At 39.9% G+C, this 27,981-nt stretch overlaps 3 protein-coding genes across 4 annotated transcripts; 1 reads left to right on the top strand and 2 right to left on the bottom strand.

Moving 5' to 3' along the window:
* Positions 1-37: 37 nt before the first annotated feature.
* Positions 38-2,273, top strand: LOC139024754 (galectin-2-like). The gene is made up of 4 exons (XM_070439681.1): positions 38-130; positions 1,200-1,279; positions 1,678-1,849; positions 2,127-2,273. The coding sequence occupies exons 1-4, from the start codon at positions 116-118 to the stop codon at positions 2,271-2,273; spliced, it is 414 nt and encodes a 137-aa protein (XP_070295782.1). The 5' UTR covers positions 38-115.
* LOC112072159 (interferon-induced very large GTPase 1-like) lies at positions 477-19,322 on the bottom strand. 2 transcript variants are annotated; one of them, XM_024139577.2, is made up of 6 exons: positions 19,239-19,322; positions 16,470-16,589; positions 11,871-12,012; positions 11,073-11,699; positions 8,631-8,674; positions 477-7,370 (listed from the first exon to the last, which is right to left on the bottom strand). In XM_024139577.2, exons 2-6 carry the CDS (start codon positions 16,557-16,559, stop codon positions 2,481-2,483), a joined length of 5,793 nt encoding a protein of 1,930 aa, XP_023995345.1. In that variant the 5' UTR covers positions 16,560-16,589; positions 19,239-19,322; the 3' UTR covers positions 477-2,480. The 2 variants fall into 2 exon arrangements, with proteins under 2 accessions (XP_023995345.1, XP_023995346.1); XM_024139578.2 differs by having other exon boundaries at positions 11,073-11,159.
* Positions 19,323-21,609: 2,287 nt separating this feature from the next.
* Positions 21,610-24,727, bottom strand: LOC112072158 (cdc42 effector protein 1-like). Its single transcript, XM_024139576.2, is given in 3 exon segments — positions 21,610-22,365; positions 23,375-23,557; positions 23,560-24,727. Coding segments are annotated over 3 exon segments (1,059 nt in total). The 5' UTR covers positions 23,822-24,727; the 3' UTR covers positions 21,610-21,751.
* Positions 24,728-27,981: the final 3,254 nt, after the last annotated feature.

Below are 27,981 nucleotides of genomic sequence, written 5' to 3'. Positions count from 1 at the left end.
ACTTGCAACTAACATTCTACTCTCTGTATCTCAGGAAATAAGGTTATCTTGTCCGATCCCAGTCCGTCTTGCATCTCAAACCACATTCAGGGCCGCTTTCACCACCAGTGACAACATGGCAATGCCGATGGTAAGTCTCGTTAACTTTCATGCTTTCATGTGCTGATACTTTTATTCCACACAGTTACTTACTGAAGAGGCTGTGTTTATACAGGCAGCCCAAATCTTATCTTTTGTGGAAAAATATCAGAACTGGGCTGCCTGTGTAAACGCAGCCATAGTGGCCTACATGCTTACTGCACTCAGATATGTGTTGCTGAGTGAATTAATTTAAATGGTCAGGCCCTTGAGTCTTATGTTTTGTGTTTTGACAACATGGTATTTGTTGAAAAAGTAATCTATGCATGTGTTGAGGTTCGTTCCTTGTTTCTTGTCAATCGTTGGCTCATTGGTGAAATTAGAATTCAGACAATATCTTCAATTAAATCAATCAAAAACCTTTATTAATGCAATTGCAGACAGAAGTTGACAACAGGAACATAGCATGCATGTTTCCGAGTAAGTTCTGCAAAATAGAAAAGGGTCCGAGTTGTTTTATTATGCCTGCAGTCATATATCTTAGTGATGTCACTGCCTACGTCATTACCTTCTACTCATGAGACCAAACCCATGCCTACACAACTATACCAACAAGAGTTTCAGTGTTATCTAAAGGCTCAACAGTAAATGTCCACTCCCTAAGTTGATTTATAGTGGAATGTCTGACTCGTCTCTTATCTCTTTCACTCCCCTGCAGAGTTCTGTCTCAGTCACAAATCTCTCAGACCGTTTCTTTATAAGAGGCAGAGACTTAGAAAAGACTGTGGAACAATATTAAACCTCTATAATTAATATAAATATATATTGTTAATCTGTAGTCTAGGACCCTATAAATGTAAGGAGGGAGGGGTCTTATAACCCCCCCCCCCTTCTATAAATACAACATACGCATAATCAATTATTATAATACATCAAACATTTGGTACAGCCCCTATCATGACCCCAAGGTGAACCCGACACATGCACTGTACATAGTCATTCCAATGATTATTAAAAGTCAGTCATTAAATATTTTATAACCCAACATGACATATTAATATACAAAATCCCTTTTACCTTATGTTCAAAAGCACTCAATTTAATTATATGGTTCTTCATAGGAACTTGAGCTGAAGCATGTGGAGCTGAGAGCTGGAGACCAGTTCAAAGTACAGGGGACGACTATGGATGCGGCTGAGAGGTACATTTAAAACATTTAAAAATAAATCTTATTTACAATGATGGCCTACCCCAGCCAAACCCGGCCCAATTGTGCACCGCCCTATGGGACTCCCAATCACAGCCGGACGTGATGCAGTGACGCCTCTTGCACTGAGATGCAGTGTCTTAGACCACTGTGCCACTCGGGAGCTGCATTTAACAGTTTTTTGTGTTTATATCACACAGAGGGACCCATAAGATTAATATATGCATAAAAAATAAAAAAACTACCAGTTTCACAAATGATTGCTCAAAAGAGGAGAGGACGGACCAGAGAATGGTTTTGTTTTGGTATACTGTATGTGTGAAATCAATTAATGTTAGACAGACATGTATTAGGGTTTCTGGAATGATGTGATTTCTATTTCCCATATCCAGGTTTCAGATCGACCTGGGCTGTGATGAAGACCACCTGGCACTGCACTTTAACCCACGCTTCAATGATGACACTGATGGTACTGTGCTCGTGTGCAACTCAAAGATTGCCGGCTGCTGGGGTGATGAGAAGAGGGAGATCCACAATCCACTCCAAAGGGGTTCTACATTCAAGGTGTGAAAATGGAGGTTGAAAATATGGAGGGAGGGGGGTTTGGTCCTGGCTATAAAAATGGAGAATCTTGGGCATAGTGTTTCAGGTGTTCAATATAACAGAAACAATTAGGGCCTATGTCCATGTAATCTCCCGCTAGTATCATTTTAAGGAAACTAGCGCTAATACACTGCACAGTGCTTACTCCAGCTTGTTCGTTGCAATTGGCCATGTGGGTGTAAGGGTGAATGTGCTACAACACTAATGATGTAAACAAATGGGGTTTCTCCCTCTCAAGATTGTGCTGAAGCTGACGGGCGACATGTTTGAAGTGGAGATGCCTGATGGAGAGGAGATCCAGTTCCCCAATCGTGAGGGCCTAGACGTCATTACCTACATTCGTATCAAAGGAGACCTCAAACTTACTTCTTTCAAAATCTACTAGACCCCAATATATGAGGGGTGATTTAGTTAGATCAATGGGTTAGGACTATGTTGACATTGTAAACATGAACATAGTCAGAAACTGAAAAACCTCTTGGCAATGTGCCCTTGAGCAATGTACAATGAAGCACCGCTTTTATTATTCTAATCAGCTGTGCCATCATGTTTGTGCCATCATGTCTGTATGTTTTTACTATTTGAGCTCCCCTTAGATTTTCTTTAAGCTTTTAATAGCTTGCTGTTTTGTGAACTTCCTCCATTCAATTGGAATTTCACCTCTGCCCTGGAATTTCTTGTCATAAAACCTTTCCAGGTCTTTTTGAAATCGACAAACAAACCACTTCCAGTACGGAAGTTCAGAGAGGTCTGGTGTGATGCTCCAATCAACAAATCTTGGGCCAGCTTTTCTGTATTCTTTACAAAGATATGTATCCTCTGATTCATGGGATGGGTAAAACCGGCCATTACTTGTTACTGAAGTTGTGCAAAAATCAATGCTAAATTCTACTGTGTCTCTGAAGTGGCATCCATTGATTCCAATAGGGCGATGAAAAGGGACATTGTGATCCTTCGGTTGGTGCCCCTCCATGGTGTTTGTGCAGATGACTTTACAGAAGGGACACTGTACCCAGCAACAATCACAAAAGTGTTTGATCAGAATCTCATCTGTCCTCTCCCTGAACTGCTTCATGTCCAGGAGTGACACATTGCTGAGGCTTCTGTTGATCTCCATGATTCTGTTGGCAAGACCTTCCCTTACCTCTTTTTTGAGGAAGTCAAAGTCGGTTATGTCACAGAAATCACTGAAATGCTTTTCAGCAAATTTCAGCTCATCTTTTAGAGCACTGGAAAACTCTCTAAGCCACATGTTGGTGTCTCCATTCTTGTTTTTGACCATCTTTGTTGCTGTATGCACTGCGTGGCTCACACGCTGCTCTTTAACTTTTATGTTCCCTTCAATCAAGGCAAGGACTTTGGACCTTTCTGTGAGCATATATTTCTCTGCAACCTCTCTAATAAATTTCTCAAAGTGTTTCCTTGGGTTTTGAATGTAGGTCATGAACTTGTCAAAGTTCTCCTTCTCCGCCAGTGATATCAGGATGTGTTTCTCCATGTTAGACCTGTTTCCACTGAATGGAGGGTGACTTAATTGCATTTCTCCAGCCAAGTCAATGGCCGTCTGGTCATAGACCGCCTGTACAATCGATTCTTTTAGTGTGTTGCAAATTAACTCACCAAGCACAGCTGCAGTTGAGGACCCTTTGCAGTATCTCTTGAAAATCTTGTTGTACTGTGGCCTCTTCTGCTCCAGGTAAGTAAGGGCATCATTGTTGCTTCTGAATTTGCTATGGGAATCTGCTAACTTACTTCCTGCAAGCTCACACACATGAAGTGAAAGATCAATCGTAAACTCCTTCTTGAATGAATATTTTCTTATCTTCGATTCAAATTCCTTCACGCTTTCTTTGACATGAGTTGCTATTTCTTGCATGTAACTGTCATTGTATCCCATCTTTTCTATGGGCTTTGTCTCGATTATCTTCTGGCTTTGTTTGACAACATCATTGGTGAATGCTCTTATCAATTCCTGATCTGTGTATGTTAGAATGTTGCTTGGACCAATGTGGTCAATTGTCTTGTTCTCTGGAGACTTAAACCCCCAAAAACTCTTAAAAGCACCCCACACATTATTTTTCTGCAATTGGTCATTGTTTGGCTTCCTTTGAGCATCTTTTGAGTGCTGATCGTCGTTAAAAAGATCTTGGTGCTTGGATACAATTGCATAGGTCGAATAACTCCCCAAGGTACACATCTCATGGTACATTCCGCAACTTTTCCGATCATGTACAAGAGACGATTCATTACCGATCTCTCCAAGGATACAAGTCACATCATCCGATATGTTTAGGTCCTTAATGGGAGGTGCATCTTTTGTCAACTCAGCAACCCACACTCCCCAAAGAGTATTGAATTCATTCTCAAGTTGTTTTTCATCCTTTGCCTTGTCCTTCAGTTTTGAGGCAAGTTCTTTGCTCTTTTGGAAGAGCTTGTTTTCATACTGTGTCTTCTTGTCATCCAGCTTTTTGCGCGCATCCCTCTGCTGAATAACCTCCTCTAACTTTCTTTTTGCTCCCTTCACAAGTTCATCATAAAGCTCACACATTTTGGTTTGAAATCTCCCTCGCCACTGAATCAACATTTCTTTATCTCTGTGTTCATCAAAGTACTTTTCCATTGATTTGTCCACTTCTTCACGAGTCTTTCTCATTTCTTCAACAAGGTAATGTCTCTCAACCCTGTGAAGTTTTCCATTTTCGATTCGATTGTGCAGTTGATTTTCAATGCTTAGCATGGCACTCCTGAGAGTCCAGATCCATTTTCCATACTGAATCTCAAGTTGTCTGTAAACTGCAATTTCTAGTGTGTTTTTGAAGCTGAACACAAAGTTTTCATTCAGCAGGGCATTCCAAAGGTCTTGGATACTGCTTTTGAACTGTGATAATGTCATGCCAAAAGACTTTGATGTTTTAGAGAGGATTGTTTTCCTTAGCTCCTGGACATTCTCACTGTAGCATGGGTTTGGTGGGGCCATGGGTGGGCTGCCCTCCCACAGCTGGGAAAAGTATTTCACATCTCTTTGTATGTCAAATGCAATGACATCGCTGAAACACTCTGCATTACTGTCCTCTTCTTTGGCAGCTAACTGGGTCATCTCGTCTAGTTTGTCCTGTAAGCGCCTCTTTCCCTCCATGTTTTTCTCTCCAGCCATGATGTCTCCAACATTCTGGTGCACAAACACACAACTTGGAGACAGATTAATTTTTTTCATCCTCATGAAGGCCTGAACAGCTATCTGAATGATGTCCTGCATCTCAGCAGGATTCTCTCCAAATATGTTGATCAAGGTCATGTTTCCAAGGCCAATGACAAAAGTTGCAAGTTCATTGTCATGGTTCACTGTTGCCTTTCCTGCCAACTCTAAAGCTCGAAGTCCCTCAGTGTCAACAACAAGAACATAGTCAAACCTAAAGTCATCTTTCATCTCCTCGGTCACTTTCACCAGCTGCATGAAAGCACCTCTGGTACACCTTCCAGCACTTACTGCGAATTGCAGTCCAAACATTGCATTCAGCATTGTAGATTTCCCAGTGCTCTGGATTCCCAAAATGGACAAAACAAAGACTCTCTGATCTCCTAGTTTCTTGATAACTTCATCTAAAACCCCATTAATCCACATCAGTGGCACATGAGCTGCGTCACCATCCATTAGTTCCATTGGGTGTCCCGATATCATAAGTTCTGCCGCAAGCTCTGGAAGGTAAGACACGGTCACCTTACTTTCTCCTTTGCTTTGCCTGGCCACAGATGCATGGGCTTCATAGATCTGTCCCATTTCCCTTAGGATGTGTTCAAATCCGAAGGTTGCTGCTTGCAGCTTTCCTGATATTTTTTCCAGCTCCATTTGTCTCATTTTCAGTTGCTCTGATTTATCATGCTTCTTTCTCAAAGCCAGGACCTCAGACCACTTTTCATCATATTTGTGATGAAGGTCTGAGAGCTCATCCGAGGACAGGTCATCCAGTAGTATCCCTACCCACTTGAGGAAATATGATTTTTCTTTTTCTCCCAGAGATCGTAGACTTGTGATAAACATCTGCATGAGTTCAGTAAAGGCAACTTGATGTTGATGGTGTCGAATTTGCATCATTTCATGTTGTATTTTACTTCTTTCCATCTCTAGATTCCCTTGGAGACGATAAAGGTCTTTATTTTTTTGACACCAATCATGCCACAGCCTTCCTTGACATGGAAGAAATTTTTCTTTGATCTTGGACAGTTCCATTTCCTTAAGCAGATCCGTTATCTGCAGAGCATTAGTCTTCCCTACTTGGCAATCTTCATCATCCTCATCTACCCTAAACCCTGAGTACTCTGCCATGTCCTCAAGTTTGAAGGAGCAACATGGTCTTGACAAATTATTTCTAATGATCCTTTTTAGTTCCTCAGACACATCTGACTGATTTCTGTCTCTCAAACCCATTTTGTACTTTCCCTTTTTAATTTCAGTTGCAACAGAATCCTCTTCAGTGAGCAGACATATCAGAGGTTTAGAAGACTTGAACAGCTCCTGCACGATTGCCATACTTTTGTCGCCTTTTCCAAGACTTGGTAAAAGGATAACATTGACTGAGGCTTTTTCAATCAGTATGTCACGCTGAATTTCTTTCACAATTGCGTCACCATGGAGATTACAGAATGCAACACAGTCAGTGAAAATATCATTGGGCTTCCCAGCAGGACAATACCATGCAATCTCTACCACCCCATCCATTAGGAGGCAGGTTTTACTGCTTCCTGGACAGTGTCTGTGGAAGAATGTGCTGTGACGTTGGTTGATCAAGTTGCTCATCAGCTGAGATTTTGATGAGGACACAGAACCAAGCCTAAAGAATGACACCATTGGTGTTTCTGCCTTGTAAATAGGCATACTTTGGCTGGTGAGCATATTAGAGTCATTAGTGGACTTCCAGGTTTTTCTGATTTGTCGAAATGTCCACAACGGGCATTCAATCTCTTCGGTGAAGGGATTTGGCACAAGCAAAGGCAAGGCATACTGACACAAGGACAGCTTTGTGACCATGAACTGCCGAAGGAAACTGTCTGAACAGTGAAACACTGCCATCTGGACGTCCATTGGGTGAACATGCGTGTTCCTCTTTATATCACCAGAGTCTGTGTTCTTGTTGAAAAGGGCATCAAAGGCACTTTCTTCTGTTTCTGCATTATCATTTCTGTTGTCATTTGTGTCATGCATCTCACTATTCTCATCTCTTACAGGAATGTACCTGGCTCTGTAGTCCAGCATCAACAACCTTTGTAGGAAAGTATGAGCAAGTTTGTTCTCTGTTTGGGGTTCGTGTTGATGTTGAGCAGAAGAGCCAATGTTCAGGAAGTCTGCAGTTGTCAACTTATCTTGATATTTATCTTGAAGGTGAAGTCTACACATGAGCTCTTCTACTTTTGCTAGTTGTATATTTTCTGGGATGTTTTTTTCAATTAAACTCCCGTCGATTTCCTCAAGTATCTTTTCTTCTCCCTTTAACGTTAACCAAACACATTTTAATAGCTTAGTAAGTCAAAACATCTGCCGTACTATCAACACACATACTTAAGAGTGACGCAGAGTGATATTTAAGAGATACAGTCTCTAGTATAAGTCTACATACCCCTTGCAGTCTCACATTTTGCAGCCTTAAAAAGGGATTAAATTAGATTTTTTCCCTACCGATCTACACAATCTACTCCACATTTTCAAAGTGAAAGAAAAATTAAAGAATAGTGTCAATTTATTACAAATAAAAAAACAAAGATGTCTTGATTGCGTATGTCTTCACACCCCAGAGTAATAATTGGTGGAAGCACTTTTGGAAGCCATTACAACCTTTTACCTGGGCTTTGGTCCTTTCATATTTATTTTGATCCTGACAAACTCCCCAGTCCCTGCTGGTGACAAGCATACCCATAACAGGATGCTGCCACCAAAATAGTTGAAAATACTGTAGGGTTTCACTCTGTGTTGTATTGGATTTGACCCAAGCCTGTAGATTTTAATCTAGGCCAAAAGGTTATTTTATTTTTCATATTGTCTTGCAGGATTACTTAACAGCCTTGTGCAAACAATGGATGATTTGGAGTGGATTTTTTAATCACAGGATTCCGCCTTTTCACTTTGTCATACAGGTCAGTAATGTGGAGTGGATGCAATGTTGTTGATCCTATCTATTTCCTCAGTATTGTGGTGGTAGCATCATTTTATGGGCATGGTTGTCACCGGCAGGGACTGGGGAGAATTTTATTTTTCAGCAAGACAATTACACAAATGGGAATGCCAAAGACACCAGAATGGCTTTCCGATAGTTGTTCAGTGTTCCTGAATGGTCCAGTCTCAGTCCTGACTTAAATCTGCTTGAAAATCAGACACAAGGTTTGAATATTGCTATCAATGATTCCCAACCAAAATTACTGAGCTTGAGCAATATTGTTGTGCAAAGTTGGTAGAATCTTATTCAAAATGATTAACAACTGACAAAGATGCTTCCACCATGTGTGAAGACATATGCAATCAAGACATCTTTTTTTATTTTTTTTCATTCATTTGGAAAGTGTTATATAATTTTTCTTTCAGTTTGAAAATGTGGATTAGGTTCTCTACATAAGTAGGGGAAATCGACTTTAATACTTGTTTTGATCGAATTTTAAGGCAGCAAAATGCAAAGACTGTACAAGGGGTGTGTAGAATTTCACAAGGCACTGTATGTGAGCTTACCAGAATTTGTGTAAGGTTTTTTCAAATTACCTTTTCTTTGTTTGCAAGACCATCTTCAGGCAAGTTATCTGGAACTGTAAGTAAGAGGGACAGGAAAAAGTAAAGTGTATATTAGACACGTACAGTATGATGAGCAGAACTTTTCCTAATGTCTCAATCTTTGTGGCATTGATCACTTTTTTACAGGACATGAAAGTTACCATTGTCAACCAAGCTTTCCTAACAACACATCGAGGATTTCCCCCTATCTTCACATGTGAATCTGTTTACACACTTATCCCACTGTTGTCAATAGCTAGTCTCGGAAATCCGAGACCTAGGGCAACAGCAGATTGCCCTAAAATCACAAGTTGGGGTGGGCGGGGCTTAAAATGTGAGCACAAATTGTGATCTTGAAAAATAATTGCCTCATATATATGACAGAGGCGGACACAATGTGGACGCAGATAGCTAGGCTAATTATAGCCTCAGCCAGTCAGTAGGGGAAAACTTGTAAAGTTACAGTGCCTTCAGAAAGTATTTACACCCCTCAACTTTTTCCACATTTTGTTGTGTTACAAGGTGGGATTAAAATGGATTTGTCATTTTTTGTCAACAATCTAAACAATACTCTAATGTCAAAGTGGAAGGAAAATTCTAACATTTGTAAAAAAATAAATATATACAGTACCAGTCAAAAGTTTGGACACACTTACTCATTCAAGGGTTTTTCTTTATTTTTACTATTTTCTACATTGTAGAATAGTGAAGACATCAAAACTATGAAATAACACATATGGAATCATGTAGTAATCAAAAAAGTGTTAAACAAATCAAAATATATTTTATATTTGAGAGATTCTTCAAAGTAGCCACCCTTTGCCTTGATGACAAATCACATGTGGCGTTCCACAAGTTTCGATTTTGGGTCCGGTACTGTTCAGTTTATATATGTTACCCCTTGGCAGAGTTATCAGAAAGCCCAGCATTGATTTTCACTGCTACGCAGACGATACACAACTTTACATTTCTGTGTCACCAGAGGATTTTAGATCCACTGAAAAATTATTAGACTGTATTAGTGATTTAAATACTTGGTTGGCTCATAACTTCCTCCAGTTAAAGACCAAGGTATTTATTGTTGGAGCCAAAGCACAGAGAGAGAATCTAGCCGCACATTTGAATTAACGGGCAATAAAGATAAAACACCAGGTAAAAAACCTTGGTGTTATTTTCAATTCTGGACTACATTTTGAGTCACACATTAGGAATGTGATCAAAATAGCTTTTTACCACCTGAGGAACATTGCCAAGGTGCGGCCGTTTCTCTCTCAGTCTGATACAGAGAGACTCACCCATGCTTTTATTACAAGTAGGCTTGACTACTGTAATGGTCTCCTGTCTGGTCTACCCAAGAAAGCCATTGGTCAACTGCAAAACATACAGAATGCTGCAACACGGGTACTGACCAAGACCAGACAGAGAGCAGACATTACAGTGGTTTAAAGGTCTCTGCACTGGCTGCCTGTGAGTTTAAGAATTAATTTTAAGATTCTTCTATTCGTTTTTAAATCAATCCACGATTGTGCACCCCAATACATGTCAGACATGCTTTTATGTTATGTACCCAGTAGGTCCCTCAGGTCCTCTGGCAGTGGCCTTTCAACTATCCCAAAGCCTAGGACCAAGAGGCATGGAGAGGCAGCCTTTAGTTATTATGCCCCTAGCCTCTGGAATAGCCTCCCATAGAACATGAGGGGGGCTGAAACTGTGAACATATTTAAAATAGATCTTAAAGCACATCTTTTTAGCTTTGCTTTTCCATCGGGTGCTTTTTAGTTGTTCAGTTTGTGTCATTCTTTAGTTTTTTATCTTATGTTTGTTGTGTAGTAAATATTTCAGCTTTTATTTTCAATGTTTTTTATTCGTTTTTTTCCTGTAAAGCACATTGCGTTTCATTCCATTTATGAAATGTGCTGTTTAAAGCTTGATTTGATTTGCATGTAAACGTGGTCAATGACAATCCCCAAATGTCATTACACTTTTTGGTGTTTTGTAACAGATGTCTCTTTCCATTCATCAAATGGTGTGAGTGCACAGTGCACTGTTTGGATCTGGAATTATTTTGGAGTGGATGAACATGTGCAGGTAGCCGACTTTTTGAAGTGATTTGTTGCACAATAAGATGAAAACATCATAACTGGATGTGTTCATGCCAAATTAAAAGGTAATAAAACATGTTTTACCCTTAAATGACATGTACTTACTATTAGGCAAATAAAAAAGCAGGCCCACTCAAGCGCGTGCACACATAGGGGGTCTATTGAAAAAAATAGACCCCCCCCGAATGTCACGGTATAATTCGCACTCTGCCTATCTTAATATGCAAGATATAGACCGGGAAACAGTTTTTGGGTATCGTCAACGATCGGGGTAAGTGTGTGTAGACGGAGCCACATGTCAAGATGGGGAAAATCCTCCTACAGGACTTACCTGATGCAGTTTTCTCCTCGCTTTGTGATCGGTCACCCCAATCTGTTTTCAGTTGCCGTTTCCTGATCTCTTCATCATACATTTCTCCTGTGTAGCAGCATAGATCATTTTCAGACACCATGAGGTCTATCTGTTCAAGTAATGTTGAAATCTCGATTGGATCATTCATACTCTTTTTGCAGGTGAGATACCTATTTCCACACATTTCTATGAGATCCATCAGATCATTGTTGTCCTTTAGATCACCCAACCCAAAGTCTTGGTCATTCTTGTGGGTAAAGACGATTATTGTAAAGGCAAGGGCTCGCTCTCCAAGCATTCTTTCCAGCCACCCCACTCCCATTTTGAATTCATCAATATGCTGACCCAATGGTAGAAGTAAGAGGACAGCATTGATACCCTGCTTATGCACAAGTGGACCTATGTGATTCTCCTGGGTAAGTTCAGAACTCTGCAAGCCCAGCATGTTGATGACAGAGACACAACGACCGGACAAATCATACATCCTGGGTGCTATCTGTGAGAGTTCTGCTGCTGGTAGATCATCTTGACCAAGAAGGAGATTTCCAGATTCAATCTCCATAGAATCAGTGCCACCAATCAATGCAATTGTCAGAACAGGTGTCACTGAAAAATTATTATAAGAACAATTAAATATACATACTGTAAGTTAGCTGTAAATCATGTACAATGCTATGACATGATGGTTGACTAAAACAATCTCACCTGTCTTACTTCTAATTGTAAGTTGCTCTGGATAAGAGCATCTACTGAATTACTAAAATGTAAATTTCTTACTGCTTTGTGCGAAATTAGAAGACGTTGTGATTTCTGTCTTTTCTTCATCAGTCTTGGTTGTCTTGTCATCCTGTTGGTCGCTGTGTTGACTCTCAATGTCTGTGATGTCAAGGGCCTCAGGCTCCAACTGTAGAAATAGTTGCTGTGGATGTATCATGGGAGTATCAAAATACATATCTGGATTACATAATTTGAGTACAAACATTTATACAAGTATTTTGTTAAAGTTACTGTGTAAATTAAAAGGTAGTGATCAGATTACATTTACTTCAGACCCAAGGTTTGGGAAAAATGGGAATGCCCTTGTCATGCAAATTCTGCATAAGTCTGTGCAAATATTAATAACATATTGAAAAGATGAGTAAGTTATTTCAGAATCTAGCAGATTCATTAACTACCAACAACAGCTGCAAATCCCAATGAAACTACATCATGTTTTGATGTTCACTTTCTTGGCTTTGTCTAACAACACTATCATGAATCTAGAAAATAGGTTTTGTGGGTCAGAGTGCAGTATATATTTAGTTTCATAGCACAAACGTTTGCTAGCAAGTTTCTCACACTGTCTTTAGCTGTGGTCTGCCAGGGCAAGTCCAGGAGGGATGCCTAGCAGTGATCCCACTTCCCAATTTCAGAACACTATCTTCACTGTCCTAGATGGGTATTTAGGTTCTGGTCAAATCACCAAAAAATAACACGACTTTTGGGCTATTCAACACCCTAAAATTGCCGCTTTCTATGCCGAAATTACACAATAATGTTACAAAACCTCCAGGGCGTCCGTCCTATTGTAGCGGCATTGATGCAGTAACTGTCCCTTTATCAACTTTTGACTTTTTTTTATTAGACCACTCGCAGAACAGCTCCCCTCCTTTGTAAAGGACACCAGCAGTATGATCTCTATTATTGAACCTCTTGATTCTCTCCCTGTGAATACTTTGTTAGTTACTTTTGATGTTGAGTCGTTATACACAAATATTCCACACGGGGGCGGTATTGAAGCTATGAAACATTTTCTTCTGCAACGTGACCCTAATGAACTACCTTCCAGGGCATGCATTATAACATTTACTGAAATAGTTTCTAAACGTGTGTGTACTATTTCATGTTTATAAATGATTTCTTTATTCAGACCAAGAGTACTGCTATGGGATCATCCATTGGCTACTAACTATGCTAATTTGTATGTGAAACAGTACTCAATACTCTCAAAAAATATGTATTGCCTAACATTATTATATGGAAACGGTACATTGATATTTTTGTTCTATGGAGGGGTGATGCAAAACAGCTCCAGGTGTTCCATGCTTTTCTTAACACTTGTTCTGAGCACCTGAGATTTACTATGCAATCTGGCACACGTCAAATCCGTTTCCTTGATCTTCTGATTGTGTGAGGATAATGTTCTATACACTGACATATACAGGAAACCTACTGATCGTAACAGTTTGTTGAGGGCTGATAGCTGTCACCAGCTTCCCTTGAAAAACAGTTTTCCCTACAGCCAATTCTGTCGAATCAAAATCATTTGCAAAAAAACTATCAGATTTCGACAGAAATATGGCTGAGATGCAAAGAAAATTCAAGGACAGCGGGTACAAAAATGGTCAGATTAAAATGTAAAAAAAGAAGCATTCATACTACCTGCTATTCAAAGTGCTCTGAACAAATTAAGGGTAATCGTTCGCAAACATTGGCACATTCTAAGATCGGTAATGTGTTTTCGGACATATTCTCGCGGGGCAGAAATCTCAGAGCACAATTGTTAAACTCTGATTTACCACCCCAAAACAACGCCTCTACCGGATGGAAACTACAAGTGTAATGGTTGCGCTCAATGCAATGGCACTTAAAAACGTAGCTCCTTCAAACACCCCCAAACAGGGAAACAAATCCCAATCAAAGGTGTTATCACGTGCTCCAATGATGCAGCTATTTATTTTATGAATTGTCATTGTGGTAAAACGAAGTGCGAATTAAAAGTATGAATCTCGGAGTATCGTAAAAACCAGTTGGGGCCCACTTTTTGGAATTGAACCACTCGATTTCGTCCCTACGTTATATCGGCACCGAACACGTCACCATCCCTATGAGAGGAGGTGACCTCGACAATTTATTGTTTAAACAAGAGGCTGCCTGGATCTTTAATTTAAAGACGCTTGCTCCCTTCGGTCTCAACCTAGACTTTGATCTGAAGCCATTCTTGTGATTATTGTGATTTTGCTATTCATTGGAAATATTTGTAGGCCTATGTAGCCAAATTGTATCTTTGATCGTATCCTATCCTTTTCAGTTTTTTTATATGTTCTATTTATATCTGTAAATTAACTAATGATATCAAGCCACACCCAGCCATGATTACAGACACATGTGTGTGTCCTTTTACACTATATAAACTAGTGACCCGCAGTGTTTGTCATTATACCCTGATTAAGACAGCTTGTCTGTCGAGATGTTGGTTATTAGGTTATTCAATTATTGCATCCTAGTGTGCGCTCTCCTTTTCCTTTTCAAGTGTTCTACTCCGCTTGCCAGCACCTCACCTAAACAGGTGTGCGTTTCTTTCGCCTCCAGATTTGCCTAGTAACACGTACCTCCGAGGGAGGCAACGGGTGTTCGAGCAGTAAGGGCTAACAAAGCTGTCTGTAGACGAAAGTCGGCAAATGAAGTCGTGGGGAGGTGCATCTGCGACAGCCGAAAGTCGGACTCGAGTGGTTTTCCAACAGCAAGGCTCAGATCAACATGGTAGCGTCAACATAATTGCTATTGTTTATAAAAAAATGTTTTTGTACATTTCGAAATAAACTTTTCTATACACCCATATCACACACTTACAAACTGAAAACGTGCATACTATTAATAGGTTAGAAACAGGCCTCAAATATAACTTTCATTTGTATCTGCTTTAGAATCGTGGAAAAGTTGGTTTCTGTTTAGGGTCACGCTTGTGTGGGTCAAACAAAAACAATGATTGGTGTGTCACAAAAATACAGTAGACAGAGCCATGGATGCAAGGACTGACCATAATTTTAGACATCATTTAGCTTACTGGGATCTCCTTAAAATGTTGATATTTGGTTATGTTGACAACCAAATATAATTAAATAGCACATTTGTAATACAGAAAATAGCCTATTAACTTATTTACATGTTACCTAATTATATATCAATTAATGTAATGTGGCTCCCGAGTGGCACAGCGGTCTAAGGCACTGCATCTCAGTGTTAGAGGTGTCACTACAGACTCTGGTTCGATTCCAGGCTGTATCACAACCGGCCGTGATTGGAAGTCCCATAGCGCGGCGCACAATCGGCCCAGCGTCGTTAGGGTTTGACTGGGGTAGGCTGTCATTGTAAATAAGAATTTGTTCTTAAATTACTAACCTAGTTAAATAAAGGATAAACAGAAATAAATAAAATGTTGGATTCATGTCTCCATCTCTACCTAAAATCACAGTTAAAATTAGTTCCATCTGTGCCACTGGCTTAGTCATATTCTTTAACTTAGATTTTTGACCCAGATGGAGACATGAATAGAGACATGAATCGAACATACAGTATCAGCCAAGAAGTAGATGCTATAGCCAAGTAAATCTTCTTCAGATGTTGATATTTGGTTGTATAGACAACCAAACACAATTCAATATCACTTTTGTAATACAGTAAATAACCTAAAATAACAGTATTTATTAAACCTTAAAATAAGTATTTATTCAACCTAAAATGAGTAAAACATCCATGGCCACATTTTGGGGTTACTGTAATTTGTAAATGTCTTCTTATATAATCCTAGAAAGCTTGCATGTTCAAGATGGCATGCGAAGGTCGCAGATCTATGGAGATCTTCTCAATTGCTCTGATGTTAAAGTCTGGTCTCATAGACTAGATGTAACATAGTACATGTAAAACCGGGACACGGCAGAATTTTGAACAGGATGTACTTTTAATGCAATCTTAACCACAATTTAGGTTATTTGTTTTTGCTATTAGATGCAGCACAGTGATAACACATTCTGTTGTTCTATAAACAAAATATCAGATATTGTTTTCCCATTGGAACTTTGTTTTGCTTTTAAATGGTTGGAAGCGCAGTGATGACCCATTTAGGTGACAACTAAACCAAAAATCTGACATTGTTTTCCATTGGAATTTAGTTGTGCTTTTAGATGATTGAAAGCATAGTGATAACACATTGGGAAATCAACAAATATGTGGCTGTCTTTTTGAGTGGGTGATTAAAGGTTGTAATTACATTTTACATATTTAGCAGACACTCTTATCCAGAGCAACAATTAAGGTTAAGTGCCTTGCTCAAGGGCACATCGACAGATTTATCATCTAGTCGGCTCAGAGTTTCAAACCAGCAACCTTTTGGTTACTGGCCCAATGCTCTAAACTGCTAGGCTACCCTGTTGTTCCCTCTCATTGATCAACATCTAAGCCAAATATTTCCCAATTGTCCACATTGAAATGATGTGCCCAGTAGAATGCTTGTCTCTTTGTCTCTGTTTTAATGATAATTTTCCTGATTTATTTGAGAGTCAATTCCTGACACTCTCTGTCTTGCTGTTCCTAACATGATGTTCCTCAGTTACTCACATGTTCTTCTCCTTGACATGTACACTCAGACGACGGCTCCAGTGCGTCTTCAGTCTTTGTCTCCATTTCCTTATTTTCCCCAGTCTCCATTATTAGCTGCTACTAGTCACTGCAACAAAACTTAAGAAAAATCAATACGTTTTATATTATTATATTCACTTCAGTTACCTTACATCAAAACAAAACCTTTGTTAGTATTTTACTATATAAAGCAGCACTTCATTGAAAACAGTTTAATTAATAGTAAATAATAAAATCCTACTGTATCAGCAGATTTAGTCGAATTTACACATTCTATTCATGCTCACTTTCAGTTTATGATTTTTATTTGGTTCCCCATTAGCTGTTGAAGAAGCAGCAGCTATTCTTCCTGGGGTCCACACAAAACGTAGAACATGGCAAAATACACAACACTAATGGACAGGAACAGCAGCACAAATGTAATCTAAGGACACCATTTAAAAATATATATTTTTATCTAAGGACACTATGACGAAAGAAAAATACTGTCACGACTTCCGCCGAAGTCGGCTCCTCTCCTTTTTCGTGCAGCGTTCGACGATCGACGTCGAACGCTTTCTTGCCATCGCCGCTCCATTTTTCATATTCCATTTGTTTTGTCTTGTTCCATACACACCTGGTTTTCATTCCCTAATCACACTGAATGTATTTGGTCCTCTGTTCCCCTCCATGTCTTTGTGTGAAGTTGTTTTGATGTTATGTGGGTATTGTTACGCGCCAGACTTTTGTTTATGTTCCGTGTTTTGGGCACGTTTTATGTTCTTATGTGCTTTCGTTTGGACCGGAATAAAAAGTGCGCCTGTTAACTACACTCTGCTCTCCTGCACCTGACTTCGTCTCCAGTACACACCCTTAACAAATACGACTATTACAAAAAAGAAGAAGAAAGAAAATAAAGAAATAAATGAATAATGCTAAGAATAATGTGTGCGTAGAGTATGTGTGTGTCTCTTCACAGTCTGCGTTGTTCCTTGAGATGTTGTTTAATCTGTTTTGTTTTTTACTGGTTTTATTGCTTGCCTGAGTTACCTGAGGTGGAAGAGAATTTCATGTAGTCATTGTTCTATAGAGTATAAGTGTCAGTGCAGTACATGTTGAGTGTCCTTCCCTATAAGTGTGCTGAAAGTCAGTTGTTAAATTAATCACAGAGAAATAGCATTGTCTCTGGTCAAACACAATCTTTTCTATAAGTTTGCTAGGAACTGGCAGCAAGCTGATTGGGTGGCTGTTAGAGCCAGCAAAGGGAGTTTTAACATTTTTGGGTAGCGGAATTACTTTAGCTTCCCTCCAGGTCTGTGGACAAACACTTTTCAAGATACATCACAAAGTACCATTGGGTTTTGTAATTGGTTTGCTTGAACAATGAAATTAGCTCCATAATAGATAACATGATTGGTTTAAATAGAACAATTATGTGAATCTTTACAGTGTCAAATTTGAGCTTGACTGTATGTCATTTGGTATGACATATTTACGAACACACAAATAAACATACAAATATACATATTGTGAGAGTTGAAAATATGTTTTGCTTGCTATGCAGGCTTCTGTGTGAGCTGAAGTTATAATACAGGTTGTGCAACATATAGTGTGACTAGCTGAAGAGCCATGGTTAATATTGAGCGGAAACTGTATTTTGAGCCATTGACACATGCATAAAAGAAGTGTTGCAAATAGTCAATTTTAGGTTGGAACACAACAACAGGAACTGAGCCTGCGGCCGCAGTCTCTAGGATGCGATCACATAGATAATCTGCACAGCAACAACTATTTCTGTCAACTGGAGCGCCTGGGGGCTGGGACCAGCCTGTGCCCCAACGATAGGCTGAGTAAATCTAAACCACACTCAGCCTCTACTCTGATAGGCCAGCTCAGAAGCGGGAACTATTTCTGTCAGAGTATTTGAGAAGCATCTTGTTAGGAACAGGAGAGTTCTCTGTTTTGCCCTGCGTGGTGTTACAGTGAACCCGTATATACGAAGATTGCATTTACCATTTATCGCTTGACTATAATAAAAAGACATATAACATATTTAGTGACTCCGTGTCGCAGTCTATCCTGATACCAGATACGATTGACGCAACCTAACAATATAAAGGATTAGTTGTTTTTTTTAAGTCATTGTTTCGCCCCATCTATGTAAATTCATCTTTACATTAGAATGTTTTGTTTTTATGCAACCATGTTAATTATTATACACTACATGGTCCCTGTGTCATGCCCTGACCATAGAGAGCCCTTGTTTCTCTATGGTGTAGTAGGTCAGGGCGTGACTAGGGGGTATTCTAGTTTATAATTTCTATGTTGTGTTCTAGTTTATATTTTCTATGTTGGTGTTTTGTATGATTCCCAATTAGAGGCAGCTGGTCATCTTGTCTCTAATTGGGGATCATATTTAAGTAGCTATTTTTCCCACCTGTGTTTGTGGGATATTGTCTTGTGTTTGTGCATTTGCACCACGTAGTCACGTTTAGTTGTTCGTTTATTGTTTTTTCCTTTAAGTTTCACTTTGCAATAAATATGTGGAACTCAACATCCGCTGCGCCTTGGTCCCGTTCTTACGACAACCGTGACACCCTGTTGTCATTATTTACCTGATAGTACCCAATCTAATTGGTTTTGATTAAATGTTTGATTTGACAGTGTTTGATTTTATACTACTTACACTGTATTATACTACTTACACTGCCATACTACAGTTACCATGAGGTGCAACATAAACAAACATAAATTATAAAGGTTACTTACAGTTTGCAAAGTGATATCCATTTGTTGTCTGTTCATAATGTAGACTGAAGTGAACCTTTTGTCCACATGATATTTATAAGGCCTTCAGTATCTGTCAAAACGTAATTTCCAGGAAATCACATGACCATGTGTAAATGAAACTTAAGATATTTGAGATGACAAAATTCGGTTAGTAATCAGTACACTGTAACTAATACTGTTTATCGCAAGTCAAACATATAAGACATCCATAAAATTATATATTTTACGTGAATGTAAATTAAAAATGAAGTGCAAAGTTCCCAAAATCCTTTATTGGAGTGGTGGGGAAACAAAACTCATTAATTGTGTAATGCAGTATAAATTTGACCTCATTTAAAAGTTATATAGACCTTTGAGAATGCATACACCCACCCTGTCACATGATGAAGACAGAGTTTTTTTCTCAGTGACTCACCTTTATAAAGCAGGTTTACAAGGATAATGCGTTTCGTTTGCTCTGAGAAACTGCATAGCATTGTGTGTGTGTGTGGCTGTGGTGGGTAGATGTAAAAGTGCAGTTGTGTTTATACATGTGCTTGTCTGTGAATGCTTTTGTGGAATGTCATCCTACTTGCACCAAGATAACCTCAGGTGTGTGTGTGCAGGAAGTAGTTGACAGAGAGAGAGGAAGAGATGCAGTGTCTTTGCTCTGAATTAAAATCAGCTCTGCCCAGTTCTATACAACAGGTGCCATGGAGTCCTCATCCTTGGTCATTGGGATCTCAGAAAGTGGAATTTGAGTGTTTAGCTTCTACATCTGAATGAAGGGACAAGATAGTATTGCCTTCTTTGTATGTCTAATGTAGTTTTTAGGACCAATTATGATGTTAATCTAGTAAATCTGTTCGCAAGTATTCCCTTGAATATGTAGAGAGACACGTGATAGTGTCTCAATGTATGGTATGAAAGGATTACGTTATATCCAAATACAATATCTGTCTGGTCTTACTTGCGGTCAATTTGCAGTGTACAAATGATTATCATATTTTTCCAGCCCCTATTCACTCAGAAATAAATCGTCCCACGGCTGAATTAAGTTACCCCTGGTCTATAGTGAATATCCATTCCTGGTTGAAAATCACTGTTACTTGTTTCTGTATATTTTCTGTATCCACTCAATGTGTCAAAAAGGACAGAGCCAATGATTATTAAAAAACTGTATTTATTGTTAAGAATATGACTGCTATGACTGCTACTGGTAAATGGATCAAATTATACAGTCATATTTTATTCCGTATACATACTGTATTCATATGTGACATCACATACATGTCTCTACTGGTCATTTTAAGTAGAGTGCCTGTAGTCTTATGAACATAGCTAATATTCAACTTAATTTGATTACCTTCATGTATGACAATGCATTTGTTTCCTTGTTATTTAAAAAGAAAAGTATACTCACATGTATGAACATAACACTGAGAACAAACATACTTGGAAAAAGTACTTGACAATAACTATCACTGTAAGGCAGCTATAGGTTTAAACGATTATAGGGCTGTGTATCCAAAATTAGTTTTAGACATTTTACAGGGCACACCCTTCATTTCAACCTTAGCATGCAGTGCAATCTCAGATATTAATCCAGATATTAGTGAGAAAAGATTTATTCCTATCAAACTTTTCTCAGGAAATTATCATTTATGAAACTGGCTTTGTGTTAGGTCTAACTGAGATGATTTTGTCAGTGAAGATATGTCAATTTAGGTCAGGTGGATAGAAACGAAATCAAACAAAACAAAATGTATTGTCCCTTTAGTATCCACATACTGTTACAAATAGTTTTGCAGATAGTCATGTTTTATCTTCCTTTTCAATCCTTTTCACAGAAGGAGTGTGTCATTAGGCTGGAAATCCTACCTTTGTCTTCTAAAAATAAAATGTATTATGTTCCTTACATCCATGTGGCATGTCTGTGAATGACCACTATGAGTGGTTTTGACAGACACAGCCTTGGCTCATGATCACTGTGTCCTTCCTTCTGGTTGTTGTACGGCATCTTGTGTGACTGTTGCACTGCAGCTGATATAGCACAGAGTTGCACGATACCAAGAGATTGTTCCATCCCAGAATTTAATAACAGTTTAATGGGATCTGCTTAGTATAAGGTATATTTCTTATGAAKATATAATGAAACCTGTCATGTTTTAAAGGTTGTTTTTTATATATACCCTGTCCAATGTTGCTGTCAGATCATGTCTGTCAAACTCTACACAAGCTTCTCTAGAACTGAACAAGAGACAGTATTGATTCAGTTGTTAGATGGTAGACAAGAGAGCTCTTATCATTAYGAGGAGGAGCTTTCCAATTCAAATCATTCATGTAAGATGTGTATAAGAGACAGGCTTTCCAATTCAAATCATTCATGTAAAAGGTTTATTGAAAAACATGAAGGTCTTGAGTGCAAGGATTCAGAACCAAGGTCACCCAGTAAGTAGTCTAATGATCAAAAGGGTTCTTCTCCTCACAATGATAGACATTTGGTAAATGTTTCAGACTTTGATCTCCTCTTCCTCAGGGAAGGYGTAAGGGACTTTAGGCTGGCTGAGGGGTGAGGAGGAGGAGGAGGCAGAATCGCTGCGTTGACTCCTGGAGAAGGAGCCTCCCCCGTAGTGACGCGCTAGCACGTCAGCTGCCCTCTGGAACCTCTCAGCTTCCATAACTGGTTCTACCTGTGTAGGAGACCCCATAGATGCGTCTGGCGTCTTAAGAGATCTTTCATCCTCCTCCTCTCCCCTGTTGTTCACATTCACTTTGAGCGGAGTGCTTAATATGGAAGGGTTTGATGAGCTTTGCATGGGGCTCTGCACAGCCAGCTCAAACACAGAGCTCTGCTCCTCCTCTTCCTCCTCTTCCCCCAACTCCCAGCTGTGATTGGGCATAGTGAGGCAACTGGGGCTGTCAATCATGCCCAGAACCTCACTCATGAGGGAGGGGCCAAGGTCCACTGTGAACGAGGTGAAGGAGTCAGAGCGCGTTAGCTCGAAGCCGTCGTTGTCTGGGAGCGAGCCACAGTGAAAGTCCGGAGCGAACAGTCCGGTGACGTCCTGCAGCTGTTTATCAAGGCGGGAGTGGCGGGGTAGTGTGACGAAACCAGACTGCAGACAGGACGGAGACAAACATATTAAAATGTAAAACATTTTTAGAACAGTTCTTGCCTTGAAAAAGGCCATTKTCTATTCTATTAATACAGCTACRGTATAATATCCAATTACTTTCATTAGACAGAGAAACCAACTTTCAAAAAAGTGCATTGAAAATAATGTCAGGGAGCCTTGCAGTTTGCCTCATTGGCCAGAGGGTGACAGTATAAAACAAGCAARGTGTTTAGTCGTTTCAGAGCACCAGCCCAACCCACACACACATTCCACGGTGCCATGACTTCACTGCTTCTGAATGCTACCTGGGTGGGGGATGGGKGGAGGGCTTGGTTTTATGCCTAGTGGACAGTTCTCAGCCGCTACTGAAAGGGAAGTGAGAKGAKGACCCAGAATGGTATATATAGAGGATAACAGAGTGGGAAAGAGAAAGGAACWTMMAKTTTTWWAAAGTTGATGAYGTGGAGAGTAGAAAAGGAATGAGAGGAAAATGGGACAGGAGAGGAAAGAAGAGCTAAAGAAATGACCAGTGTGAGTTAACCTGTAGATCCCCCAGATCATCTAGCTCTCTGTGCCCTCTGTTGGTGCTCTTTATTTGGGTACATTCCATCTGAGTTGGGTAACTATTCCAGTGGCTGGGGGGAATTCCAGACATCCCACATACTGTTCTAAAAACCCTACCCCTGAACACACACACACAGTTTCGCTGTACCAGCAGTGATTTAAAAGGAAGATGATGAGTGTTGGGTTTATGCGGTGCAGTCAAGCAGCCCACAAACACAAAAGATGACAGGAAATGCCCTCTCGGTATCTTTCTCTCCCCAGCTATGTTTGTTTGTGTTTATAGGCTTAATTSTACGCAGGTGTAACGAAGGTAATTTCAGATGACTCAGAAAAAAATGATCTGTTTGTTGACTGTTTGGAGGTTTGAGAAGAGGAAATGGCAACCTGTGTGTGTGTGTGYGCATGCGTGTCCATGTGTGTGTATGTGCTTTTTCCCATTACAGATGTTCTTACCGTAGCTGTAGAGGGAGGCATCTGGGGAGCTCACTGAGCTGGGGAACAGCACCCTCTGKTAGCCGTTGGGCATGYCAATGYTCAGCTGGGGCAGTGAGATAGCGTTCTTGATGATGGGTGAGACAGGAGGCGGTGGGGGTGAAAGGTCACGGGAACCGATCCTGGCACGGGGGACCTGCGTACATGCCTCAGGGTGCGGGAGAAGAAGCGGGTGGTCTTCGTGCTGCTGGTGGGTGAATCGGGGCTCACTGGTTCCCCTTTGCCCCCATGGTTGCTAAGGAAGGAGGTGTCCCCGAACACATCGCCGCCGCGGCCCACGTGCACAGCGTGGCGAAAATCTGGTAGCGGTGGGCTGATCATGTCCACGGAGAGTTCGCTCTTAAAGCGCCTCTTCCCCTGAGAGCCCGACACTAGGCCTTTAATCCCTGGAAGTTTTCCCAGACTCATGGTAGCAGAGAKGACTACCCTTTAAATATAATTAATCAGGGGGATAAAAAATCCAGTAAGAAATCAGTCAACTTTTCCAATGTCAAATGAGTGTTAAAAGACACTGAAACAACTTTCTGGATCCTTAAAAAACACACAAATTATGTGCTGAGAATGTGTGTAGAATACATTCTCCACACGGCAGCAAGTGCCAGCTATTCATCGAGCGTAAGCCTGCAGTTTGGCTTTAGGAAGTCCCACTGAAGTTTTCAGCTGAATGATGGTTATCTATGGAGTCAGTMAACATTCAAAGCTTTCTCTCACAGGGCCAATTCTGTGCTTTAGAATGACTCCAGCCTCAGAGAAATCCTGTCCTCCTTCCCAGCAGCTTTCAGTCATGCAGAATAAAAAGAGGAGGAATGACACATCCCAGGGATTCTGGAATAACCACAGCCTATGTGGTCTGAGAGCTTGGGATCCACTGTTCTTTTCCCAGACGGTGGGTTTTTGAATGTCAGTTCAGAAAATATATCCAGTTGCGGCACCAAATATATAGTGAAAGAGTGATAGAATATCAAGAGATGCTCATATTCTGTCCATCAGACAAAATACATTTCACTCTTTGTGTTATTTTGAACTTGTGTTTCTGCTTGTGAACACTAACAATATAACTATCATGCTCTCTCTGTTGGCAAGCTCATATCTGTGAACGTTTCTAGAGCTAAATCAATCTTAGACGTGCACAACAATTTCTATAATTAKGTCATTTAAATGCACCTTTCCCTTCAGCAACAAAAACATACAGGTCCTTAAACTTCCCTCTCAAAGTTAAGCAATGAGGCTTTACAAAAAAAATATTATTGTTCTTCTCTTTTTAGGATCAGTCCAAACTGAAGTCCATACCTACCTCCTTTAAAATGAGCACTAATGTCTTCTGTCAAGTTGTCCCGGACACCGATCCTTAAGAAGATTATCCTGTTAGARCTTTTGTGCCGAATCCACTGTGCTGTTTTAGGTGCAACGTTTATGGTCATGTAGCAGCAGTGTGTAGGAGGRATTCCAATATGTGGGAAGTGTGCATGAGGACAGGGGATTGTGTAGTTTTGGTGGATARTGTTTGTGTGTGCCAACTGAAGGGGTGCCCATGTTACTGGGGATCGGAAGTGTCCAGTGTGARAGAGACAGGTTAAAGTGTCCAGAGAAGAAGAGGTGTTGTCATTCTTGAACTTGCTTTCACATTTCACAGGGTTCTGGTCTGGAAGCACACTTTCCATTATGCCAAATATGGATCAAATTTGTTAAATTACTAGCTAGCTAAATTTATAAAACGGCCAGCTTCAGTTAGCTGATTATAGCCATCCCTTCTGGTTAGTTCTAGTCGGGAAGCTTAGTCTCACATTCAGAGGTTCCCCCCTTTTGTTAGTGTCTTATTGGTCAAGGTCACGCCAGTTACTTATCACCACATCTCCTTCAGCCTATCAGCGGCCTTTCAGTTAGTCTATGACTACCAGTTTCCCTCCTGCTGAACTCTTCGTCCTGTGGACTGAATCCCTGTCTGTCTGATGTTTAATTGTGAGTGAATAAATGTAAGTGCCTTGAGATCTGTGTCATTATGTGTAGCTACGTTTTGTGGTCTATTGTGTATAATTACTGTGTGTGTTGAGCTTGTTAGCTAGCTAGCTTGCACTCCCGCTAGCGTTAGTACTACCGTTAGCATTTAGCATTGGAATGCATGAGCATTTTAGCACGACTGTTAGCGATTAGCCGTTTATTAGTGTCGTGACGTTATTATCGTTAATGTGACGACATGCTATTTATCGAATAATTAACTATGTTTATAATTACGTGATTAAATTAATCATGTAACCATTAACTCAGTAACCTGGGGCACCACGGGAAAAGTTTGTTTAATGAGTTACCGTTTCCTGAATTTCCTCATCAGTCTCATTCTGAACGTCGCATAACTTGTATATCTGCACAAACCTGGGTCTCACTAATTATTCCGTACCACACAAATTGAGTTGAGTATTTATTTATTATCAAGCTAAATGATAACATAAGATGCACATACACAAACAGTCTAGGTTATTGGTTAGAACTTAATGCAATGGAAACCGGTCCCTAGTGGACCAACACAATATGACATGTGTTACATATGATGGAGATGTAAAGAAAGAGAGAGAGAAAAGCAACACTTGGATGCATTTGTAAACTACAAATATCACAAACTAACCCTAACACCTTGCCCCAAACTGCCGCTCTTATGGGTCAGAATTGTAATGCATGTATTTACGTGTTGAATGTCTCCGTTGGGTATGAGAGGGTATCTCTGATGGTCTGGTCTTTCGTCTTCAGGTGTAAGTCTCTGATTGTCAACAAGATGTCACAATGTCATTTTTCTTAGTTGTCTGTTTCCTTGCACTCGTTCTGTGAGAGTGGACTTCTGAGGAGACTAATCAGCCGTGTCGACGCTCCCAGCGTGGGTAGGAGGGAAATTAATTACTTAAAAATCATACAATGTGATTTTCTGGATTTTTGTTTTACATTCYGTCTCTCACAGTTGAAGTGTACCTATGATAAAAATTACAGACCTCTACATGCTTTGTAAGTAGGAAAACCTGCAAAATCGGCAGTGTTACAAATACTTGTTCTCCCCACTGTATGTATGGAACACATATGGAGTCATGTAGTAACCAAAAAAAGTGTTAAACAAATCAAAAATATATTTTATATATGAGATTCTTCAAAGTAGCCACCCTTTGCCTTTGACAGCTTTGCACACTCGGCAWTCTCTCAACCAGCTTCATGAGCTAGTCACCTGGAATGCATTTCAATTAACAGGTGTGCCTTGTTAAAAGTTAACATGTGGAATTTATTTCCTTCTTAAACTTCTTATGGCTGCAGGGGCAGTATTGAGTAGCTTGGATGAAAAGGTGCCCAGAGTAAACTGCCTGCTCCTCAGTCCCAGTTGCTAATATATGCATATTATTATTAGTATTGGATAGAAAACACTGAAGTCTATAAAACTGTTTGAATGATGTCTGTGAGTATAACAAAACTCATATGGCAGGCAAAAACCGGAGAAAAAAATCCAACCAGGAAGTGGGAAATCTGAGGTTTGTAGGTTTTCAACTCATCGCCTATCGATACACACAGTGGGATATGGGTCAGTTTGCACTTCCTACGGCTTCCACTAGATGTCAACAGTCTTTAGAACCTTGTCTGATGCTTCTACTGTGAAGTGGGGCCGAAGGAGAGGGGAATGAGTAAGGTCTGCCATGAGCTGACCATGCTCTGACCATGCGCGTTCACATGAGAGGGAGCTCTGTTCCATCGCACATCTGAAGTCAATGGTATTCTCCGGTTGGAACGTTATTCAAGATTTATGTTAAAAACATTCTAAAGATTGATTCAATACATCGTTTGACATGTTTCTACTGACTGTTACAGAACGTTTTGACATTTCGTCTGCTTTTAGTGAACGCGCTTCCTGACTTTGGATTGTTTACCAACACGCTAACAGAAATAGCTATTTGGACATAAATGATAGACATTACCGAACAAAACAATTTCTTGTGGAAGTGGGATTCCTGGGAGTGCATTCCGACGAAGATCAGCAAAGATTTAGATTTAAATCTTCACTATTTATGACTTTTGTTGACTCCACAATTTAGGCGGTAACTGCTTGCTTTTGTGGCTGAACACTGTTCTCAGATTATTGAATATTGTCCTTTTGCCGTAAAGCTTTTTGGAAATCTGACACAGCGGTTGCATTAAGAACAAGTTTGTCTTTAATTTTATGTAAAACATATATCTTTCATCAAAGTTTATGATGAGTATTTCTGTTATTTGATGTGGCTCTCTGCAATTTCTCCGGATATTCTGGAGGCATTTCTGAACATGGCGCCAATGTAACTGAGGATTTTGGATATAAATATGAACTTAATCGAACAAAACATATATGTATTGTGTAACATGAAGTCCTATGAGTGTCATTTGATGAAGATCATCAAAGGTTAGTGATTCATTTTATCTCTATTTCTGCTTTTTGTGACTCCTGTCTTTGGCTGGAAAAATGGCTGTGTTTTTCTGTGATTTGGTGGTGACCTAACGTAATCGTTTGTGGTGCTTTCGCTGTAAAGCCTTTTTTGAAATCAGACGCTGTGGTGGGATTAACAAGA

This window comes from Salvelinus sp. IW2-2015, unplaced genomic scaffold (assembly GCF_002910315.2).
Source record: "Salvelinus sp. IW2-2015 unplaced genomic scaffold, ASM291031v2 Un_scaffold1845, whole genome shotgun sequence".
Lineage (NCBI taxonomy): Eukaryota > Metazoa > Chordata > Actinopteri > Salmoniformes > Salmonidae > Salvelinus > Salvelinus sp. IW2-2015.
The sequence above is the reverse complement of the archived record's forward strand: the minus strand, read 5'-3'. Positions and strand labels throughout refer to the sequence as shown.